Below are 23,551 nucleotides of genomic sequence, written 5' to 3'. Positions count from 1 at the left end.
GTTGTCTATGCATTTATTAGTGGTGCAGCGAAATTCAGCAGAGGAAAATAAGAGATAAGAGGGATCCTCGTCATAGACTTAATATTCCAAAATGAGAAAAAATGTCAAAATCATGATTATTTAAGCTAAATAATTTCTTTAAAATTAAAATTAATATTTTTAATATTTCTACCCAGAATAACCGATCTAATAATTGTTGATTAAAAAATATTTGAAATTAACAAATGAAAAAAAATCAACTCGACAAATTTCCGAAAAGTCCCCCTTATTTTTTAGAGTGGTCACAAAATTCGAGCGGAGTTGACCTTCCTTAGAGCAACACGCTTGTCAAGGCCCTATATATAGGGCCTTGACGCTTGTGTGTTGCTGCCCTCTACGTACGTTGTATTAGACCTAGGGGGTGTTTCACAAAGATTTAAGTATGACTTAGAGTCGCACTTAAATACCGAGTTGCGTACGGTATGAAAGGCTTGACCGCATTGGTCAGATTGTGTCATGAGGACGCGCACTAATGCGTATTCATCAATAAGATCGCGCGTTGCATATCATGTACGCGTCGGCATTTAAGTGCGACTTAAGTCATGCTTAAATCTTTGTGAAACACCCCCTAGGTTATTAGACCAAGTGGAAATTAGACCAAACGGTCATTAGACCATGTGAAAATTAGACCAAATGGAAATTAACCCCTGAGGAAATTAGACAAAGTGGCGTTAGGCCAACTGGATAATTAGACTAAATGGCAATAGCCCAACTGCTCATTAGATGAATTGGATATTAGACTATAAAGTGGGAATTAGACGAATTGGATATTAGAACAAGTAAGAATTAGCCCAGCTGGTTATTAGCCCAAATTGAAATTAGACGAATTGGATATCAGACCAAGTGGGAATTAGACGAATTGGATATTAGACCAAGTGAGAATTAGCCCAAATGGAAATTAGACGAATTGGATATTAGACCGAGTGAGAATTAGCCCAAATGGAAATTAGACGAATTGAATATTAGACGAACTCGTTGTAGACGAAATGAGTTTAGACAATGTGAAGTTGGACAAAGTTGTATTAGACCACTCCGATAATTCACTGTTAGTGGAGACCAAGTACTTACCCCCAAAACACGTGGTAGGCACACAAGTGATCTTTTCATAAATACAAATACATGGCCTTATGTATCTGTCTACCTGTACTCGGTCTTCGTGGCAATTATACTTGAAACGTGTATCACAGTAGACTTACCATAAACGTATTCAGTAAATCTGTCAAAAAAAGAGAGACATAATTATAGATTGTTATTTCGTTGCCGATTCAGGGCAGAAGAAATATATTATAAATACTAATTATTAAAATATTTTGGTTTAAAACTTCAATTTCAATCCGGGAGAATTGGGTGACTTAGTCAAAGAGATTTACTACCAATACTGTGAGTAAATCTGTCAAAAAGTAGTAAATTAGTATAATAGTATTCTTTGAGTCAATATGGGCCTCAAATGTTTTTCAATCACATTGTCAGAAAACGAGCAAAATATGAATAGCTTTAAAATCGGTTTTGTCGTTAGGTGTGTGGTGGCCTAGGGGGAGAGTGTTGCCCTTAAAAAGAAGAACAAAAGAATTAAGATCAAACTCCAGCACCCCTTCCCCAAGCAAAACAGTGGCGAATCTATGGGGGTAGGACGCATTTATTACCGGGGGGGGGGGGGGTAAAATGTACTGCTGTACACATGCGTGACTAAATTATTTCCAAACACGTCCACCCAAAACGAGTTTTCTGTTTGTGGAAATAACCCCCTAAACAAATTTTTCGCGGGCTTAATTCTATTAAAGCCTAACCAAGAATATGACCCCGGGGAAAAAGCTTGGGTAAAAACATAATATAAACACATACACTCTAAAAAATGAAGTGCTAATTTAGCTCTTAAAGAGCGTGTATAGTGACTGCACTTCTGAGTGCTGATTTTTCCCGTTCAAATTTGAATTAGACAAATCAGCACTCCGAAGTGCAGTCACTATACACGCTCTTTAAGAGCTGAATTAGCACTTCATTTTTTAGTGTGTACGTTTGGCTAGTCTTAAAGAAAAAAAAGCTTTTATTGGAAGTAATAAAAAACATACCCTAAAAATGTTTTACTGACCATTTATTAATCTTTTTAAACCACCCTTTTTTGAAAATCAGTGTTTTTTTTTTTATAAACGAGTGCAAGCGCGACCCTCGTCCAGTTAGTGAAAAACGCCCCTTTGGCCGCGTTTTTGTTGTTGTTGTTAATTGTCACAGCAATATATTTGACTGCCCCCGGGGGATTTATATACCGTACGTACGTCGCAGCTCATCGTACAAACATTGGCGGCGGAAGCCAAAAATTTTAGGAGGGGACAACCAAAAAAATTTTGACAAGCCAAAAAAAAAAAAAGTTTTCAACCCAAAAATCCAAAAATTAAATTGACAAGCAAAAAAAAAAAAAAAAAAAAAAAAAAAAAAAAAAAGGTCATCAACAACAAATTTAGGGGGGGGGGGACACGTCCCCCCTGTCCCCCCCCGCTTCCGCCACCTATGCGTACAAACCAACTTGTCTACCCTTGTCACACCCCTCCTCCTTTTAGGCTCTTAGCATAAAGCTAGCTCAGGCAGCCACTTTAGTTTTATGAACTTGGGGGTGTGGTTGGTCCACTAATATAATTTGCATAGTGGGTTGGTCGGTCATGTGCTCTGTAATAGTATGTAAAGCCACTCATGTTTCTGAAAAATATGCCAAAAAAATAATTTTACAAGCAAATTTTATACATGAACAAAGTGGAGGGGGTTCCTAAATGAATTTCTTCAATAATGTTTTTGTTATGAGGCGATAGCAAATATTTATGCCATTTTATCATTAATTTGGAAATATATCAATTACTCCACAATCTTTCTAACGCCTTCCATACTTGTTTGGCAGCAATAAAAAAGAAAAAGGCTAGGCATGCGCATGCAAAGGCAAAGCAAAGCCAAACAAAGCCAAAGCTACTTTGTACTTGGAATATAAAGGTAAGAACCAATAACATTTATGTTTATAGGTCTAAATGGGGATTTACGGGTGTTTATTGAACCGGTGTTTATCAAAGATTTATGAGGACTTAGATCTTGAAAATTGGTTCATTGAATCAAATGAAAATGTCGCTATTATAGCTATTAGTATTAGCTATTTACTGGCTGGTTTGTTTGCCTGCGGGAGCGTTTGCCTTGCTTGGCCGGCAGCGCAGGCAAGGCTTAGGTTGCACTTGCAGGGCGCTGCTCTATCGCTCGAGCTCGCTGGCAGTCGGCCAGAGCCGGCAGAATGCACAGCTAGCCTGGAGGCGTCTGGGGAGTAAAAATCATGGCATTATCGTGATATAGGTAACCACTATTCACTTCATACAGCAGCGCTTTATTCAGTCGCACGCACGGTTCCCTATTTCCACCTCCATTCACTTTGTACACAAATGCGCGTACACAAATCTATGAGTGGTTTCCAAAACCACGATTTGGCCAAAATCATCTACTTTATACCCCCATCTCACTAGATGGCGATTCCGCTGCGATCGTCAAAAATCGACAAAGCGTGGTAATATATCGTAGCTTGAACGTGGCTTGATCTTTTCAATCTTCTCCGTCGTACCTTGATCTTTTCTGAAGCGGCAAGGATCGCCACCATCTTCCTGGTCGCCACAAAATTTTGAACATGTTCAAAACTTACGTAGCGAGATATCGAGATCGCGGAGGTGCTAAAGCGCATCATAATCGAGTCAAGAGCGTATTACAAACGACATATTCGTAGCTGTAACGAAGCTCCAACGCACAAAGCATAGTAGAAGTGCATTAAAAGCGGCACCGATCGCCCGTGTTTTTCAGGCCCGTTCCCAAGACAATTCTGCTACGCTGCTTCCGTTTACGAGGCGACTGCCTTGCGCTCGACACGCTTCACACCGTTTCCACCACGACGCTTTCCCTTTGGGTGGCATGTGGCACACGTTCTCAGCCCGCTGCAGGCATTCGCGTTGCGCTTTTGCTGCGCCGCTGATGACTGGCCAGCGATTGAGCAGCGACCGTCTGCGCTGCTATGATACAACGTGCCGATGGTAGCGGATTATCACATTTTCAACAGATTACGAGGCGACACCACGACGTTTTCAAATATACTTCCCAGAAAAAGGACCAAAAAGGGAAGCTGCCCAATCTGTTATGCCGGCGGTCCAAGAGGAAGCGAACAAGAGGTTATGGTGGTGGTAGAGGAGGAAGAGGAGGAGGAGGTCTCGTAGGAGGATGAAAATCTAACTGCTGAGTCAGCTTGAAAGACAGAAAAAAAGACGCTCGCATGTCTTGGGTTACCTCCGCAAAAATATATAAATTGAATATGTTTTAAAAATAGAATGAATTCTAACTACAGTGACAGTAAACAATATTAAAATTTTAATGATTCGATCACTGATGTATTGATTGGGAAAGCACACTTTATGGGGATTCTTGCATTGTGCCCCCCCCTTATGAGTGCTCTCACATCAGTAGACTACTTCTTGAAAGCAAATTTGAAAGGAATTTACCTAACAATTTTGAGTGACAAACTTTTGTGGAAAAAATAAACAAAATATAAAACATTTTTATGCTCTTTTATGAAATTCTGGATGCATCCCTCATATTAACTATTAGACTCATCTACATCTTTTGAGTGAAATTTTAATATATATATTGTATATTATGACTTAAGTGACAGCCAGGATCGGACTCAGTATCTTTTTGGCCTCCTCCTTCTACTGTCCTTGTATCAGGTCCTCGTATTCAACTTCTAATTGAAGTTGTTGTATAATGCTAAGATGTATAAGTCCAACCAAATTCTGGACATCCATCTTGGTCGGAGGTTGGCAATCGACTGAAAAATGTCTCATGTTCCGCGATCAATATGCCGATTGCTTAAAATCGTTTCAAGAGCCCATCATGAACGTAACACAATCGTTCCATTCGTAGCACCATCGTACCGAGGTCCTAATTAGCGTATGGGCCTCGTTGTACGGTCGCTTTGATCGCAGAAGCAGCGCATCACATCTGCCTTAAATCGTGGCAAGAGAGTGGCAGCGTCGTATTACCAGCGTATTACCATCGCCTTCAGCGCAGGTCCGTCGCAGTGAAGTTGTAGTGCAATCGCCTCGCAGGCTAAAAATAGAATTCGAGGACGATTCTGCTACGCTTTGCGGGATTTAGACAGATCGCCATGGTCGCCATGGTCGCCATGATCGCCATCCTAGTGAGATGGGGGCCTTACGTAGGCTTACTCCCCTAACGCCTGGCTCGGCTACCTATGCCTGGGTGTAGAGGTCAGGATTACCCATGCATGGTGAACCTAGACCTAAATCACCTTGATCACCAATTTTAGTTTTAGTTTTTCGCCCAAAGTTATGTACATGCCATCAGCCATGGGCAAGTTTTATGTTTACCCCCATTTAATTACATTTTTCTTACTTTTCATTAAATAAATAGTCGTAAAATTGAAAGAAGTTAAGAGCAAGAGCGTTCACTTACCCTGTCTGTTTACTCGGCCATTTTGATTTCTTTTGTTATGATACCTAGATACACACGCGGTAACACGCGTGCAAAGCTGCAACTTAGATTTAAAAAATACTTGCATTTGTCAATAAAAATCACGATTCGTAAAATATTTGTTTCGGTCGATAAATATCAAAATAATTTATATGATATTTATCGATAAAAAAAATATTTTGCGATTCCTGATATCCATCGGCAGATGCAAGTATTTTTTAAATCCAAGTTGGCAGTCAAACTGCCAACTTGGATTTTCTTCGTCTCGCCCAAATTGGCTTTGTGAAACAGTTGAGTGATATCTCATTCTTACATCAAGCATTTCTACCAAAGACCATTTCATTCAACAGGCCCCTGATGTCTGGAGAAACAAAAAAGTTAGAATGAATGTTTAAAGATAAAGTCCAGTTTTGGTAACGATCTCAAAATGACTTTTTACAGAATCTAGTATAATAACCACCCAAATGTCTGTTTGTATGAATAAAAAATATGTGCCAAAGGATTCTTGGAGAAACTGTGTAATTGCTGAGAAATAAGCAAAATACATGTAAGCGCGGATTAGGTCACTTCCGTCGGGTTTTTATTCCAGCAATAATAATACACTGTCCCACGTGTACCTATCTGTGTTGGTGATCTTCAGTGTGAAAGTTTTTCAGCGTAGATTTCAAGATTTCACAAAGTTCAGTTTATGTAACTGTACCAGATCTTCATCCTCGATGATATACTGACAATTAAGCCTGGTTTTACAGACTTTCTCATGAAATCAGTGTTTACTGCAACTACTGGAATTTCTCTTTAAAGGTATGCTCTGGGCTGAAGATATTAATATCTAAAAGAAATAGAGTAAAATTCATGGAGCAAAATGCTGAAAATTTGATCAAAATCGGATAACAAATAATAAAACTATACATGTAGATCTCTTATATTGAATTTCAAAGATAAATTTGCCTTATTCTGGTGAAACATTTCTAGGCATATCTTCACAAATATTCATTAGGTAAGCTGATGATGTCGTATCCCAACTTGTTCTTTTGTATTTTATTACATTAGCTTTATCAAAATTTTTCCTCCCAAGAACTAAAAGAATTGGATTGATAGTGCATTAGTTATGCACTGCAACTTAATATTTCATCATAGTGGCTCCTCAGACACATCCTTCACTCATTTATGAAAAAATGAAACAATTATGATTTCATGGAGTAATATAAGATTAATAAAAAGGAAAGTGCATGGGGATGTGACATCATCAGCCTACCTAAATACATGTGTTCGTGAAGACTAGCCTTGACAGTAAGAATCAGTTCACTGTACGTAGGCTTACTCTCCATGGAGTCTGGGTCGGGATAGCATTGGTCTCTAAAGGTTTTCCCATGGTGAAACTAGATCTAAATCACACACGTTCTGAGCCCAAACTAACGTACATGGGCCAAAACAATATTTACCCCCAAATTTGATAAGTTTGCATATATTTATTCAATAAATAGTAGTAAATTTGAAAAATAATTAAGAGCACGAGTGTTTACTTACCCAGTCTGTTTTGGTTGCCATCTGGATGTCTTTGTTATCGATACCTAAGTACCACACGTGTGTATTGCTGCCAACTTAGATTTAAAAAATACTTTCATCGGCCGATAAATATCGTGAATCGTAGAATACTTGCATTGGTTGATAAATATCATAAAGCGATCCTTATTACATGCCTAGAACTGTTTCACTTGAATAATGTAAATCTTTCATTAAATCGGATAACAAAGTTAAACTTTGTTTTCCAATTATGATGAAGTTTTCAGCATTTTGCTCTGTGAATTTTTATTACCTTTATTTAGCCAATATTTTCAGCACGGAGCATCCCTTTAAACACTCTTCCAAAAAGGAAGTTATTCAGCTGTCTAATAATTTGTATTTATAACTTATTTTCTTTGTCCAAATGAACAGTTCCTGGATTATTAACAGATAGGTGAACCATGATGGAATTGAGGAAAGCGTTTCAGCTCAGTGTGTGTTTGATGTTGATTCTGGTAGAGGCACGGAATAGTAAATCAAGAGAACATCAAGGGCCACCGCACATTATCTTCATTGTAGCTGATGATTTGGTAAGGGTTACATTGGAATACTCCCCAGGGAGTGGAGAATGCTCGATTGAATCCAACGATGGCTGTGCTGATAATTTGTATTGATGTATGCTGATTTGATATTTTGATGGTGTTGATTTTTTACCTGATTGCTACATGTAGCATGAATGCTTGTAAGCAAGTAACCAGAGGACCGATGGCTTAAGGTCTTCTCTGAGGGACCTAGTAATGAGGATTAATGCCTTACCTAAGGACATTAGTGTACAAAGTGGGAACCGAACCCGGTCACCGGAATCCGAAACTCCTGCTCTACTGACTGAGCTATCGCACCTATATGTCTTAAAACGCATCATTAGTAACCAGATTGTCATTATTGAACGAGGGGATATGGTAATAATACCGGCCTTAAATTTAAATGTCATTTAATACAATCCCCTTCATGTGGGACCTTCAGGAAATTTTCTGGCTCTGATTTCTGGTTCTTCTGGCAGGCTGTAATGCTCCCAAAGGACTAGGACTTGGTCAGTATATGAAGGGAACGATGACTTGCGAAAAATGGGGGTCGGACGCACAAAAGGTTGATCATTTTATTGAATTGCCCAATGGTGGAAAAGCAATATTTCTGTCTTTACAGTGTAGAGAACATTTCTATAATTCCACGTACAGCACTATCAGGAATGATTATAAAAAATAAAGAAATCTCATAGGTCAATGAAAAGGGCATTTAGGCCAATCAGTTGGGCATCCAAGACTGTGGCATTAGTGGCCTTGGAATATAAAAACCCTCTGGGCCCCGTCTTACAAAGAGTTAGGATTGATCTGAATAATCTCGAGTTATGATATGTATATGGAAATCCATAAATGTCATAATTTTTTCTTTAGGAAATTTGCCCAATGTCCTTTGAAACAGATAGAAGCATACTGAAATGTCAAGAAAACAGTAAAATACTTAATTTCTTGAAAATATTTTGAAAAAAACATGTATTTTAGATGTTTTTAGATTTTTTTAGACGGTTTTCCATAGTTGTGGTTGATTGGGTCAATCGCAACTCTTTGTAGGACAGGCCCAGAAGAAATTCTTGCTGCCGTATGCTGGAGAAATTACTCTTTTAAAGCCATGTTACCTTGGCTTGTACAAAAAGGACAGGTGATGTCGGTAACCCTACCCCCGGATTTGCCGAAAGAGTGTGTTGGGACTTTATTTAAATTATATGCCATTCTGATTAGTTTCGCTTAGTTTTGAATTCATAAAAATTTAATCTTCAAACGGCCATTTCAAAGAGGCTGTCGTCTTGATTGGGTCATTACCACAATCTTTGCACAGGTATTGAGTTGTCTTCTCAATTTATCTTCACTGCAAATTGTAATCTACTCCACACTAGAGCTAAAAGATGAGGTGTCTTGAAGGTTATTATCAAAATCAAGAGAGGATTACATATCAATTTTCTGTAATATCTACTGGTTGTGAGAGATTTATAGAATATACAGGTATTGTAGTCTTCAGTTCAGACAAACAACATCAGGAATTATTGCTATCTGAATTTTCCTTTGTTTTGTATACATGCAAGGTTAAAGTTCTTGAATTGGTCAAATTCATTTGACAGTGTATTTATTGCCCTTTGATCATACATATGGGGCCGTAGTTTTCAAAGTGGGGGGGGGGGGGTTGACCATGCAAAAAATCACAATCCTATGGTAATTTTTTATGTTTTTGTACATGGTTTTGGAAAAAAGTGGGGGGCTGAAGCCCCTCCAGCCCCCACCCCCCCACAGCCCCTGTCATTAGTCAACTTATTCATAGTTTTGGTTTGTCATTCATGGATAGAAAACTTTGTGTAATTCAGTTATGCTTTCTATGTGGATTTGTAAACCTTGAAAAGGTTAGTTGTAATTTAAGCATTCCTTTGCACATATGGGAAAATTAGGGGTGAAATAAGTTTTAGCTAAAATACGTGATGTACATTATTCTGCATATTTGATCTGTTTTGCGAAAATATTAGTTAGGTTGGATACTTTATAAGGTTGAGGCTGTAAGACAGTAAGGGCCTTTTCATACGAGAATCTTAAATCATGTAATGATAGCAAATTTGTCTTTAGAATCATTGTACCATTCACACGTTCACTCGAAAAGTGTGAGTTGAATTCGAATTCCTGAGAGAAGGCGGTATTGTGTCCTTGGTGACTTGTCAATCAAACGCAATCAAAGCATTGCTACTTTACATTCTTCCTTTCAGATAGTGTTATGACAAAGAATATATCATTACATTCTTTCATATTAAAGCAATCATTTGAGAGCTCACAATAATTCATTTATCATTCCCATAACCAAGCCTTCAATTTAATATTTTTTTACAATTCAATACTACCAGGGTTGGGATGATGTCAGTCTGCATGGATCAAGCCAGATACTCACTCCGAACATTGACAGGTTGGCCCAAGAGGGCGTGACGTTGACAAACTACTATGTGTCACCCATCTGCACTCCGACAAGAAGCGCCATCATGACGGGCAGGCACCCTATTCATACAGGTATCAAATGTTTTCTGTATAGATCACTTAAAAATTTTGTAATTCAACAGGATTTAGACATTGAACTACAGCATCTTCCTTTAGGGTTGTATGACATTTGCTCCTTCGACAATTAATCCTGTGATAATTACTCCTTCGACAATTACTCCTGCGAAAGTTACTCCCGTGACAATTAATCCTGTGACAATTACTCCTGCGACATTTACTTCTGTGACAATTACTCCTGTGCCAATTACTCCTGCGACAATTAATCCTGTGACAATTACTATTGCAACAATTGCTCCTGCGAGAATTACTCCTATGACAAGTACTCCTTGGACAAGTGCTCCTGTGACAATTACTCCTGCGACAATTACTCCTGTGACATTAACTCCTGTGATAATTACTCCTTTGACAATTACTCCTGCGACAGTTACTCATGTGACAAATACTCCTGTTACAATTACTCCTGGCTTTATTTTGTCTTCAGATGTAGGGATAGGGTACGGGTTGCAATAGGGTATCTTTTAAATGGGCTTTAACATGTAGGTTTATTATACCTGAAAAGGGAAATTCTCTTGGACATCCAATATCTCAATTTGCCTGGTTGAATTATTCCACCAACAACATGCCGTTTTATGGGAGCAGCCATTTTTTTCTGCTTGGTTTTGACTGTTACTCTGCTGCAGGTTTATGGTAATGTTCCACAACATTTGCTCCCGGGGCAGTTAATAATTTACACATAAAGCTGAACATAAAGCAGAGCTTGAATTCTTACCCCAATCCTCAGATGACTCTGAACAAAAAAAAAAACAACCACCCTAGATCACAAATCTATAAACCATTTCAGTATACTGTATACCGGTATATCCTCAGAGTAGCAATTTTCAACAGAGCAACTTTTTGTGTTACCTAGATAGTGCATTAAATATCACTTTATTGTAGGGGGAATCAGTTTGGCAAGTTTCATCAGTATATTTCACAAACAGGGATGGCCTAGAAATGACTACCCTACAACACCACTTCACCCTCCTCCAGGGTCCCCTTCTCCCTCCTCCTTGCCCCCCCCCCTTTTTTATGTGATGATAAAATAAGTAGAAAAAGGAGAGAGAAAAAAAAGGAATGGGCAGAATAAAATGACAGAGTAAAAGATATAAATGAAAGGTATCTAAAGTCTAACACTGATACACTAACACTGAATCATACAATGATCTTTCAGTTTTTAAATCGTAGTTTGTTTTGCCCCTATCAATATATCTTGCCCCCCTCTCCTTATCCTATCCACAAATATACAGATCGGTGATGAAGATTCTACCAATGCCAGAATTCCTTCAGGTACTTATACAGGCATGCAACATGATAGAATTGTAGGGAACTCGAGTTCCTTAAATAGTCTTGCTTTTCATACATTTTACAGGCATGCAACATGATACAATAGCAGCTGATGAGCCATGGGGACTGGGTCTGGATGAAAAGACTATTGCTCAGCATCTGAAATCATTGGGATACAGCACTCATGCAGTTGGGAAGGTGTGTTTTTTTCTCTCATTCTTTGTGATAATATAAAGAGTAGAGTCTGTATGAGTCAACCTGAAAGGGGAATGAAACCTTTGGAACAGGTAGGCTTGTGTCAAAAACCGAAAAATCAAAGAATAAGAACAAAGAAAATTTGAGAAAAATCAGACAAATAATGAGAAAGTCATTCATTTGAATGTTGCAATCACTAATGCTATGGAGATCCTCCCTTTGGCAATGCGACAAGGATGTGAGATGTCACATGTGAACAACTTTCATTTTGATGGACTATAAAATACCCTCAAAATGTCTCTTTTTGCTTTTCCTTATGGTGATACAAAATATTTATCCATGATGTATTCTTCAAAAATCTGTATTACATGCTCTCGTATAGAAAGAACACATGATCTACTGATAGATGTGATAAAAGAGGCAATTTAAGTGAAATATATATTGTTTACAAGTGACATCACACATCTTTGTTGCATTGCCAACTTGAGGTTCTCCATAGCATGTAGTGATCGCAATATTCAAATGCTCATAACTTTCACATTATCTGTGAGGGTTTTCCTCAAACATTCGTTGATCTGTTTCTTTGATTTTTCACCCAAGCAATCTTGTTCCAAAGGTTTCATTCTCCTTTCAGCCCTGTTGACACTGGAAACATTGTAGTTACCACATAGTCTATGCATGAAACATTCAAATTTGCACTACATTCAGGATCATGTCGCAGCTACATGTATGTTGTGAATGTGTCAAAACAATGCGTGCCCTGATACAGGCAGGTTGTGCTATTAAATGTTGCGCACTGGCATATTGCAGGGCAGTGCGGGCACCACAATGCATGCAAGTGTGAACAGGGTTTACTCTTAGATCTAATAATCGGTTACACTTCGTAATTCCGAAGGTTCGTAATTCCGAAGGTTCTTTATTCCAAAACTTTTTGTATTTCTGAAACACGTAAATTGCCTATACATGTACCTCAATGTTTGTTAATCCGATAACGTAAAAGGGTTCGTTAATCCGAACATTTGTGGCATTATTCCGAAGGTTCGATAATCCGAAAACGAAATAAGGTTCGATGTTCCGAAGGTTCGTTAATCCGAAAACAAAATAAGGTTCGTTGTTCCAAAGGTTGGTAAGTCCGAAAACGAAATGATGAACGAACCTTATTTCGTTTTCGGACTAACGTACCTTCGGAATTAAGAACCTCATTTCGTTTTCGGATTAACGAACCTTCGGAACAACAAACCTTATTTCATTTTTGGATTAACGAACATTCGGAAATACTAACCTTCGGAAATACGAACCTTCGGAATAACCGAACTTTGGGAATAACGGAGCTTCGGAATTACGAATGTACAGTGTATGCGTAATAATCGCCTAATTTGACTCAATCTTTCAAATCATAAATACTTTGATAAAATACAATGAAGGAAACTTTGTCATTATTTTGATTACCATTGAAACTTTGATTGTCATTGGCTGCTGAGCCCTGTTGCCATGGTAGTTACCATATTATAAAAGTTATCATATTTGTTCATGAAACAGGCCCCAGAATGTATGCAAAATATTCTATAATACAGTAATGAAACACTTTTGTATAGCGCAACATACATACTATTAGACAAAATTGAATTCTCTTAAGTGCTTTTTACCTGAGAATTGGGAGTTGGTGTGTGTTTTTAAACTCTTAAAACTTTTCTTATGATTTAGATTAGAAAGGTTGAAAGATATTTGACTTTACTGCAAAAGTTGAGCTAGTGGTTTTGAATCATTACGTCAAACCCTCGTTTGGGGAAAGACCGCAGTTCAGATTGCAAACTGCGGTATCGGACTCCATTTTGTGTTTTGAATCATTTCCAAGCCCTGGGGCCGTTTCATAAAGCTGTTTGTAAGTTAAGAGCTATTTTAAGAACGACTGGTGATCGTCGCCAATGGTGTGTACCATTTACCGCAAGACAGGATCACCAGTCGCTCTTAACTTACGAACAGCTTTATGAAACACCCACCTAATCATCCCCGCTTGGCCAGGTAATCCCCTCCGTCTCACCACAGGCCAGATTATGAGCGTTGAGCCAGGGAGGAAATGATAAACAACAGCTGTGCTATTACGTAAGACTTCTCTGCCTGTAGTAGGACCTTCGGAATTAAATTATTGTATTTGATATTTAATCACGTTTTCAAAGGCATATTGTATTCAGAAATTCAATGTTAGTCCATTTTCAATTTTGAACGAAGAAAATCAACCTCGAAATAAGGAAAGTAAGTGAATAAAAAATGGCGGCGTGCTTTGCCGGGACCGCGCTCGGGCTATTGTTTTATCTTCGTACCGAGGTCAAGAAACAGGTGTTTTGATACTTAGGGTTTGTCGTACTTGGAGAAGAGAATTGATTGGGAAAAACTGGGGTGTAGTGTTCACAAATGGAGGTTTTCGTCATGTTTATACTTGTTCATTTATTTTGTTATTTTTTCAGTGGCATTTGGGTTATTATGCGGAGGAGTACATTCCAACGAAGAGAGGATTCGATTCATTCTTTGGCTACTATAACGGGAGAGGGGACTACTTCACACATGAGGATAATAAGGTAAGAAAATGTGTGCTGCACGATAAAGGTGGAGGGGGCTAAGGTTGTGCCCTCCCCCCAAATTTCAAATTTTGTACACCATCCTGAAGAAAAGGGTCATCTCATCCCCCTCCCCCCAAAAATATATAAATAATAAAAAAAATTAAAGCTTTGTGAGGCAACACATTGTGCATTCAAAAATGGTCTCAACCTATGAACATCTATCCGCTCACAACATTCCACAGCCAATGCTGGACAATAATCAAAAGTTCCTGTGGAAAAGTGCATGGCGTGAATTTTGCAATTCACTTTGTGCTTTGAACTAGAATTCCACTTATTATTCAATGATGTCAGACCCATCATCTTCCTGTCTACCTTGACTAACGATAATCGCATACGCTCTCACATTGTGTTCTCAATCTCATCTTACATTTCGAAGAGGAATCATTGTTAAACTTACTTTTTCTGTCCTCTCTCTCGCCATATGCCATTCTTACCTTCAAGCTACCAGGGCCCTGTCTCACAAAGAGTTACGATCGATCCAATCAATCGTAACTCTATGGAAATCCATCAGTGTCATCATTTTTTCTACAGGAAATTTGCAAATTGTCCTTTGTAAACAAAGGAGAACACACCAAATTGTCAAGAAATCAATGAATTTATGGATGTACACTCATATCTAGATTTTTTAAAAACAAGCATGCATTTTATATGTTGACTTTGCTGGCTTTCCATAGTTGCTATCGTCGATAGTAGTGAGGATCGCTTGATGATGATTGCAGCACAGACACCGGCTCCCAGTCTAAAAAATACATTGGTAGACTATTATAGAACCTTGTGGATCTAATAATAATCTGGTTATTTGAAATGCACTGTAGACATACATTGTACTTAAAGGGGAATCCAACCCAAATAAAAACTTGCTTTTATAAGGAAGGAAAAATCAGACAAGTTGATAGGTGAAAGTTTGAACAATATTGGACAAACAACAAGAAAGTTATGAATTTTTAAAAGTTGTAAATATTGGTAATCACTATAACCATGGAGACTTCAAATTGGCCGCATATGGGATGTCATAGTGATGTAAGGCAAGGACTACTCTTCCATGTACTCCAATACATATTATGGCTAAAATGTCATTTTTCCCGAAAGTTTTATTTAAAATTATATTTTTCTTTCATGAGGACATAAAACAATATACTACCTGGGTTATATTTAGATTACTGCCCCAGGGGAATGAGTACTTAGAAGAAAACCACAAATCCCTGATAATAAAGTCATAATTTACTTACCCAGTTGCCAATTTGAAATCTACATAGTATTAGTGATCTCAATTTTAAAGAAGCTATAACTTTCTAATTGCTTGTCCGATTTCTTTCAAACTTTCACCATTCTGTTTAATTTATTTTTCTCCTTCCCAACACAACATTTTATAGCCAAGGCTTGATTCCCCTTTAAAAGTGCTTACAGATCATATTATTTCCCTGGGCATCGTATTCAATCAGTCATTCCCTCTTACAATGTCTGCACATCCTCCACTCCCTGGGGAGTATTCCAGCCAGTCACCATTGAGCCGTACACAGTACTTGACAAGCAGCGATCGCTTTCACATCCTACTTGGTACCCATTTAGCCCCTGGGTGGAAAGTGGCACATTGTGGATTAACACCTTGATCGTATCCATGTCATGCATTTGCGTCACCTGTGAAACTCAGAAAATATCTTCTTTTTTTATCCTTTAGGCTGGTTGTGCCGGTTACGATCTTCACAAGAATGGAGAGGTCTACTGGAGCGCATTTGGTCAGTATTCTACAGAAATATTCACCAGAGAAGCTCAGCAGATTATTATGGATCATAATGCCTCTCAGGTAAGACTGTTTTTGTTTGTGTATATTGCTTCCTCATTAAAGTAAAGCCTGTTATTTTGTTGACTCCGACCTTGGCGCAAATATTCATAGCTGATTGATATACGCAAAACAAAAGTAACAAAATATATAGATGTTACATGCATTTTTAATAGTTTTCAGTCAGTGGTATGTCAAAAATGGCATCACATGAGTAGAGCTATAAGGATTTCATTTATTATATCCTAGGTTTTGATGCGACTCACTGCTAATAAGCTGCTTTATCGGATAAATTGGTTGATGCTTGCACTAGTGAGCATTAGTATATGTAGTTTGCATGATGACCTCTTAAATCTTGATAAAACATCCCCACCCTAATATTTTGCAAGTCAATCACCATTGCTTTATATTTTTTCATGAACCATCTTTTAAATACAGGTAATTCTGCCTAATGATCTTCCATAATGCAAATAATCCTTGATTCGACTCACTGCTAATAAGCTGCTTCATTGGATAAATCGGTCGATGTCATAGTCAAAATAATTGTAATATCCTCTTTAAAGTCTAACTTTGCCCAAATAGAACAGATTTTTCCGGCTCCAAGAGATTTGACTTTTTAAAAGGCAGAGTTTATCTGTAATCTTATAAACTATTTATCTGTAATCTCATAAACTAGTTTATCTGTAATCTTATAAACTATTTTCTTAGAATACACATTACAAACAGTTGCATAATGCTATTGAAAATATATCTATTTTCTCTATCTTTTTTTGTTCAGCCGCTGTTCTTGTATCTTGCACACCAAGCAGTGCATGCAGGTGTGTATGGAGCTCATCTGCTAGAGGCTCCTTACAAGTATTACCAGAGGTTCCCTCATATCAAGTCAGAAGGGAGAAGGAAGTATGCAGGTAAGATTTTGTTCTGGGACTCCCCTCCTCCACCCCCATCTCCTTTCCTCCCTCTCCTTTGCCACTCTCCTTCTGTTTTTCATCTACCCTTCCTTCCCCTCTCCCTCCACTTCCCGTGGTGTAGTGGTTCTGACACTCGCCTTGTGAATAGAGGGTCGTGTGTTCGAATCCCACCATGGCCTAGCGTCCTTTGGCAAAGCGTCAATCCACACTTTGCCACTCTCACCCTGTCACCCACGTGCTAATTGGGTACCGGTAGGAAAAACTGTCATTGTGGTTGGTTTAGCAAGTTTGCGCCTAACAGGCTTCTTGGAATGCTATGAATCCAGTGACCGGGTAATAATTGTGAAGCGCTTTGAGCAGTCGTAGATTGATAAAGTGCTCTATAAATGCCAATTTTGAACAAACATGCATTTTTTAGGTTGATGTAGCTGGCCTTCCACAGTTGTGGTTGATGGGATCAGTCACAACTTTTTGTAAAACAGGCCCCAGGGCTCCATGTTATAGAGGGGAAGGAGAGGAAGAGGGAGAGGGGGAGGGGAAGAAAGGAAGGGAGAGGAGAAGATTGGGAGGGGAAAAGAGAAAGGGGGAAGGGAGGGGAGGAGGAGGAGGAGGAGAAGGGGAAGACAGAGAAAGTGACAGGAAGGGAAGGGGAGGAGGGGACGGGGAAAGAGAAGGATCGAGGGAGGGGAAGAGAAAGAGAAAGGGGACGGGGAAGAGAAAGAAATGTAAATAGAGAGTTCCTAGAGAGTTCAAAGGAAAGGGAGGGAGAGGGAGGAGAAAGGGAAGGGAAGGGAAAAATGAGGCTAAGGGGACAGGGAGAGAGGGGAAGTGGAATGGAGGGGACAGGGAAAAATAATAATAATAATGTATTCTTTATTAGATATGCTGTACATGTGTATTCATACATTCATCATTATCTTGAAGATTCAGTGTGACTCTCTTTTTTTACTTGAGAAAAAGTTGAGAAAATTATGGTATGATTGGATTTCTACATAGTTGAGATTGATAGGATCAATCGTAACTCTTTGTAAGACGTGGCCGTGGTACAGTCTGGGGAGCACTTCATGAAGCAATAGTGATTTTTCATTGACATCTGTTATAAGCTACTGAAATTATCACATCTGGACCTCTTCATAAAGAGTTGCAACTGTTTTAACTTTGCAATTATGCCAACTCCCATAGTAACAGGGCTCAGCAGCCAATCAAAATCAAGGTTACCATGGTAGTTGCCATAATGACAAATTTACAACAATTGTAAACTTTTATGAAACGGGCCCCTGATCGGCGCCAAACATATTATTGATAAAAGTCAATAATTGTCTGCTTGGAACACTCCTGGTTTTATCACAACCTAGTCTAGGAAATGGTGTAAATACGCAGTAAGTCTGATTGGTGAGCAATTCCATGAAATGATCAACCTTTATGTACGTCCGACCCCCATTTTTCTCAAGTCTTACTTCACTTCATAAACCGACCAAGTCATGGTCAATTAGAGAACATTACAGACTGTCGAAAGACCAAAAAATCAGAGACAAAAACTTTCATGAAGGTCCCACATACAGGGGGTCGAAAGTACATATTTTATGAAATTGCCCTGGTGTAATTTTCTTTACCTTCCATTGTATACTTTATTTTCTGATCAGCGATGGTTGCGGGTTTAGATGACTCAGTCGGGAACATCTCCAAGACGCTACGGGATACAGGTCTTTACGATAACTCCATCATCGTCTTCACGACTGACAACGGAGGCCCCACCAATGGCTACGACGGCAACCACGCAAGTAACTGGCCCCTCAGAGGGTGCAAGCATACGCTATGGGAGGGCGGGGTCCGGGGCACCGCCTTCGTGAACAGCCCCCTCATTGAGAGACCAAGACGCTTCAGTGACCGGTTGATGCATGTCTGTGATTGGCTCCCAACGCTCTATGGCGCCGCCGGGGGTGACCCGAAGGACCTTGTGAATTTAGATGGATACGACCAATGGGATGCATTGTCAATGTAAGTCTGAAAATTCTATCATTTTGGCACCTGTTTCATAAAACTTGTTATAATAACAACTTTGCAATAACAGGTTAAAAGCTACTGAAATCCATTAATCTGATTGGCTGATAGTGTACTTGGTATAGAATCCGGCATGGGTATTCAAATTCTTTCTAATACCTGTCTTTATTTCTTTTACTATATCTTGCCTGGCGTTACATACTTTTTAGAATGTTTGTCAATGTGTTTTATTTGAATTTTAATAATGTGCAATTTTATATATCGAATGTGCAATATTCTCTCAACGGTTTTTCCATGAGGGCTTGCATGCCTCTGGGCAATAGTACTGAATTTTACTTTTGCGAGCCCTGGCCCACGGAAAAACCGTTTTCTTACTCTTTTCTTTTTCATTTCTACTACATCTATATTTAATTTTTCAATTTCAAATTGTATTTATGTAATTGCATTGTACAATTTTTGTATGTTTTATGGCCAAATAAATAATAATGAATAATAATAATAATAATAATAATAAACTGTGCCTGTATTATAAATCAGGGCCCACATTGTCTAAAATTTCGATATTTTCAAGGCAAGACCACTTTCACACAGGGCACAATTTTATATGACATGTACATCACAAATGAGAAAAATAAATAAAAAAAAGGAAGTAACAAATCTCCAAGGCCAATTATTTTATTTTAGGTGATATACTGTTCCAAGTGATACTGCCCTTTTGTCGATGCGAGTTCTGTCCTGGTGGATGGAACATCATGTCAATGTATTTCTTTAAAAGGTAATGATGAGAAACTAATAATTCCTTTTACTTGGCTTTTCCTTTATCTGTTTAAGGAATGCAAATTCACCTCGGATTGAGGTTCTTCATAACATCGAACCAATCTTCAACTACTCGGCTATCAGGATAGGCGATTATAAACTTCACTATGGTGCCTTTTCAAGTCGTTATTCTGGATGGTATCCACCTGAAGGTACGTTTTAATATTTCCACTTATAGGCCCGTATTCTGAAGTCAGGTTTAACTTAAACTCAGGTTTAAAGTTGTGGTTTAAGTATGGATAGCCAATTGCTACATAAATCACTAACGATAGAGATATCATATTTCAGCTAAATTTGGCTCTCAAATCATTCATAATTGTCTAGGAAGTGTGAATGGATGATTGTCTTCACCAGTGATGAATCAGGAAAGAGCATAGCAAACATTAGAAACATAAAACTTAATAAAAAAATTTGGCACTTTTGGCTTCCCATAATTTTAGCACAGAGTTAGACCACAGTCTAAATTAAACCTGACTTCAGAATACGGGCCATACAGTATATATATTTTTGTCTCGCCTGGCAAACAGAAGCGAGGTATAGGTGTTTTTCTGATAGCAGCATCGGTAGCATTGAAATCACAACCGAGGTTAACTTTTTGAAATGTTGTAACTTAGAAAGTCTTATCATCTTGCATGAGTGTCAGGTCACAAAATCAAGGTCATTTTATGTCATTCAGGGTCAATGAACTTTGAGCATGCTGTGATATCAATGTTGAATTCTTCAATGAGGTTCATTTTGTAAACTTCAGCCATAATTTTGAAAGTATATGGATGTATTTCAAGACAGAAAGAATGAGAGAAGGGAAAAACAGAACATAAATATAAAAGAGCCATCTACTCCAGACGAACTCTTTTAAGTTGATTAATCAACATTATTTATGATTAGACAAATTGGTAATTTACCTAAAGGACGGTAAATAAATGAGTTCAATTAATGTCATTGTATTACTCTGTTTTGATCGTTCAACACAACTTTATTATATGCATCATTTTGCTGACCTTTTTCTGACATTTTATTAATTTTTTTAAATAAAGTCTTTTTGAACTTTTCCTGAAATTATCAACAAGTTTTCCTTTTCATTTTAACAGGAGAGAATTGGAATGAAACAGAGCGAGTTCCCAATGCATTTGTAGTAAACTGTCCACCCAAACCAGAAAATGCCTCAACAAACTGTGATTATGAGAATAACGAGCCTTGTCTTTATAATATCAGGGAGGATCCTTGTGAATATGATAATATAGCAGAATGGAACCAAGGTTAGTATTTTAGTGGTGGTAGTCATGGCAATGATAATGATGATGGAGATGATGATGATGATGATAGTGGTTGTGGTGTTGATGGTAGTAGTGATGATGATGAGGAGGAGGATAATGATGATCGTGAGGATGAAGATGATGGTGGTGATGATTAGGATAATAATAATAATATTGATATTAACATGCTTATATCGCCCATATCACTGCCAAATGCGTCACTATGCGCTTAATTGGATATTATTACCCTGGCTTTAGCCCCGCAGCCTTTTACAACTTGGTAGCATTTCAAGGAATAAATTCCTTACAGGTTCCCATTTACCTCACCTGGGTCGAGTGCAGCACAATGTGGATAAATTTCTTGCCGAAGGGAATTACACCATGGCTGGGATTTGAAACCACGACCCTCTGTTTCAAAGCCTGAAAACTAGGCCACTAGGCCACTGGGCCACAACGCTCCACACAATGATGATGATGGTGGTGTTGGTGGTCATCATGATATGATGATGGTGATGATAATGGTCATGATGATGATGGTGATGATGAAGTTGATAATGATGACAATGATGATGATGGTGGTGGGGTTGGGATGATGGTGATAATGGTGTTTAAGGTGATATTGATTATGATAGTAGTGGTGGTGATGATATGATAATTGCGATGGTATTGAGGGGAGGGGGTGGCATTGGTGATGATGATGGTGATGGTTACACAGGATTAAACTAAGTCAAAGTTACCTGTTTCTCCCCACTTTGTCCTTCAGCTGTAGTCCAGATCATGACGTTAAGACTGGAGCAACTTCGGCAATCAGCAGTCGACCCAAGGAACCAGCCTGGCGATCCTCAGAGCAACCCAAAGGAACACGGAAACGCTTGGGTACCCTGGGTGGAATTATAGCAGTACTGGAAAGTTGTATCGAAGTGATGACATCACACACAAAAAAATATGACATGAAATTATTTTTTGGTGTATTTCGGCATTTTTGCAACCATGCTACCATGTATTGGCAGAGCACGATGAAACACATCCACAACCAAAATTTAGTTGTATTGTTCCAAAGGGATCAAGGGTATGACAGTGTGACTACGAGCCTAGCGCCATTTAAGTCAGTGTATATTAACCTGGTTTCAAGCAGTTATGAACTCATTTTACAATGATTTTAATAGAGCATATTAAGTATTTGACAATACTTTGACCGACAAATTAAAGAGCGATTCATGACAAATTTGGTACATGTAGGTTTATCGTGCTCTTCTGGAATATGGCAATGAAAATACTGAAATGCACAAAAAGATGACATCATCTGCCAAGTTGCCAAGTTGTGAGATTTTTGGTGTAGATGGTGGTGTTTTGTAATGTATGCCATTTGTAAAGTTATGTGGGACCTTCACCACGCATGGAATGTTCTTAGGTGCAAGGTCACTAGCCACTTGTGTTGAGTAAGTAAACCTTCGCACATCGGCACGCAGCTGTATATAAAACATTGGGGAAAATAACAGATGGGATTGGGAGAGGGCGCACGACGGGGATAATTTCACCTTTCCTTTCCCGCAAACCTCTAAAATATATTCATTTCTAATTTTTTTAAAAAAAAATTGAAGAAAATTTTTATTCAAATGTATAAATCATCTATTCCTCCACCCCTCTTCCATTTTCCTCATAAGTTTTGTACACAATTCAAAACGGCGATCCGCGAAGGCTGGCGAAGGTTTACTTACTCAACGCTGTGGGGCATAGCATTGGGCACTCTTCCTAAGTGTTTTGTTATGTGCTTAATTGACTTTCCAGTCTTCCACTTGTAAGTGTCTTTGTTTTTACCTTTTGAAAGCACAAATGTTGTCATGTCAGGATTTTAAGAAATATTGTTGACAAAAGTGTAGTGATGTGTGAAGGGGTTTAATAATGAACCCGTGGGGCCACTTACATTGATGAGTGGATACCATGCGCGACCAAAAAAAACATGTAAAAAGAATGTCCTTTTCACGATAGGGCACGTTACGTACGTAACGTGATAAGGGTGTCAAAAACACAAAAATAAGGAAGAAAGGTATCTATTTCGCTAGGAAAATTATGTGTTTAGGGTCGAATTTGCGGGGATGATAAAACAAAATTAAAATGTTTTATGAAGGATGTCCTTTTGCCCCAACACTACGTGTTTAGAGGCCTATTTGCGCGAGGTGTAGAAGGTGGGGTCGTACTAAACCAAATAAGGTAAAGCCGACGACCGAAGGACCCGTAACAATAAAACATTCCTGTACTTGTTTAGGGGTTCATTTCAGGGAATATTTGCCAAGAGTATCGTTTTGTTTCCAATACTTGTTAAGGATAAGGTTTCACACGCCCATACTTGTTAAAGGGGTGCATTTTCAGAATATGGAAATTACTTGTTTAGGGTGCTTTTCGAGACCCCATGGTCGCGCACGGTATCCACTCGTGAATGGAAGTGGCCCCTCCCGGGATAATGAACTGATCTGTGTGGTTGGATGTGTGTTTGGGTGGGTGTGTGTTTTCCTGACATGTATCCATC

General features: G+C 38.6%; 1 protein-coding gene across 1 annotated transcript; it reads left to right on the top strand.

Annotated features, from left to right (window-relative positions):
* Positions 1-2,977: 2,977 nt before the first annotated feature.
* On the top strand, positions 2,978-22,604 carry LOC121422056 (arylsulfatase I-like). The gene is made up of 11 exons (XM_041616859.1): positions 2,978-3,015; positions 7,474-7,631; positions 9,980-10,139; positions 11,536-11,648; positions 14,111-14,221; positions 15,942-16,067; positions 16,822-16,951; positions 18,598-18,952; positions 19,787-19,923; positions 20,860-21,027; positions 21,788-22,604. Exons 2-11 carry the CDS (start codon positions 7,503-7,505, stop codon positions 21,919-21,921), a joined length of 1,563 nt encoding a protein of 520 aa, XP_041472793.1. The 5' UTR covers positions 2,978-3,015; positions 7,474-7,502; the 3' UTR covers positions 21,922-22,604.
* Positions 22,605-23,551: the final 947 nt, after the last annotated feature.

Source organism: Lytechinus variegatus, chromosome 9 (genome assembly GCF_018143015.1).
Source record: "Lytechinus variegatus isolate NC3 chromosome 9, Lvar_3.0, whole genome shotgun sequence".
NCBI lineage: Eukaryota > Metazoa > Echinodermata > Echinoidea > Temnopleuroida > Toxopneustidae > Lytechinus > Lytechinus variegatus.
This window is presented reverse-complemented; position numbering and strand designations above follow the sequence as displayed.

Bases quoted from the DNA above. Each gene is read 5' to 3' on its own strand.
- LOC121422056 (XM_041616859.1), top strand. From the start codon at position 7,503: ATGATGGAATTGAGGAAAGCGTTTCAGCTCAGTGTGTGTTTGATGTTG. The intron at 16,952-18,597 runs GTAAGATTTTGT...TTTTCTGATCAG, and splicing joins AGGGAGAAGGAAGTATGCAG to CGATGGTTGCGGGTTTAGAT. The intron at 21,028-21,787 runs GTTAGTATTTTA...TTTGTCCTTCAG, and splicing joins TATAGCAGAATGGAACCAAG to CTGTAGTCCAGATCATGACG.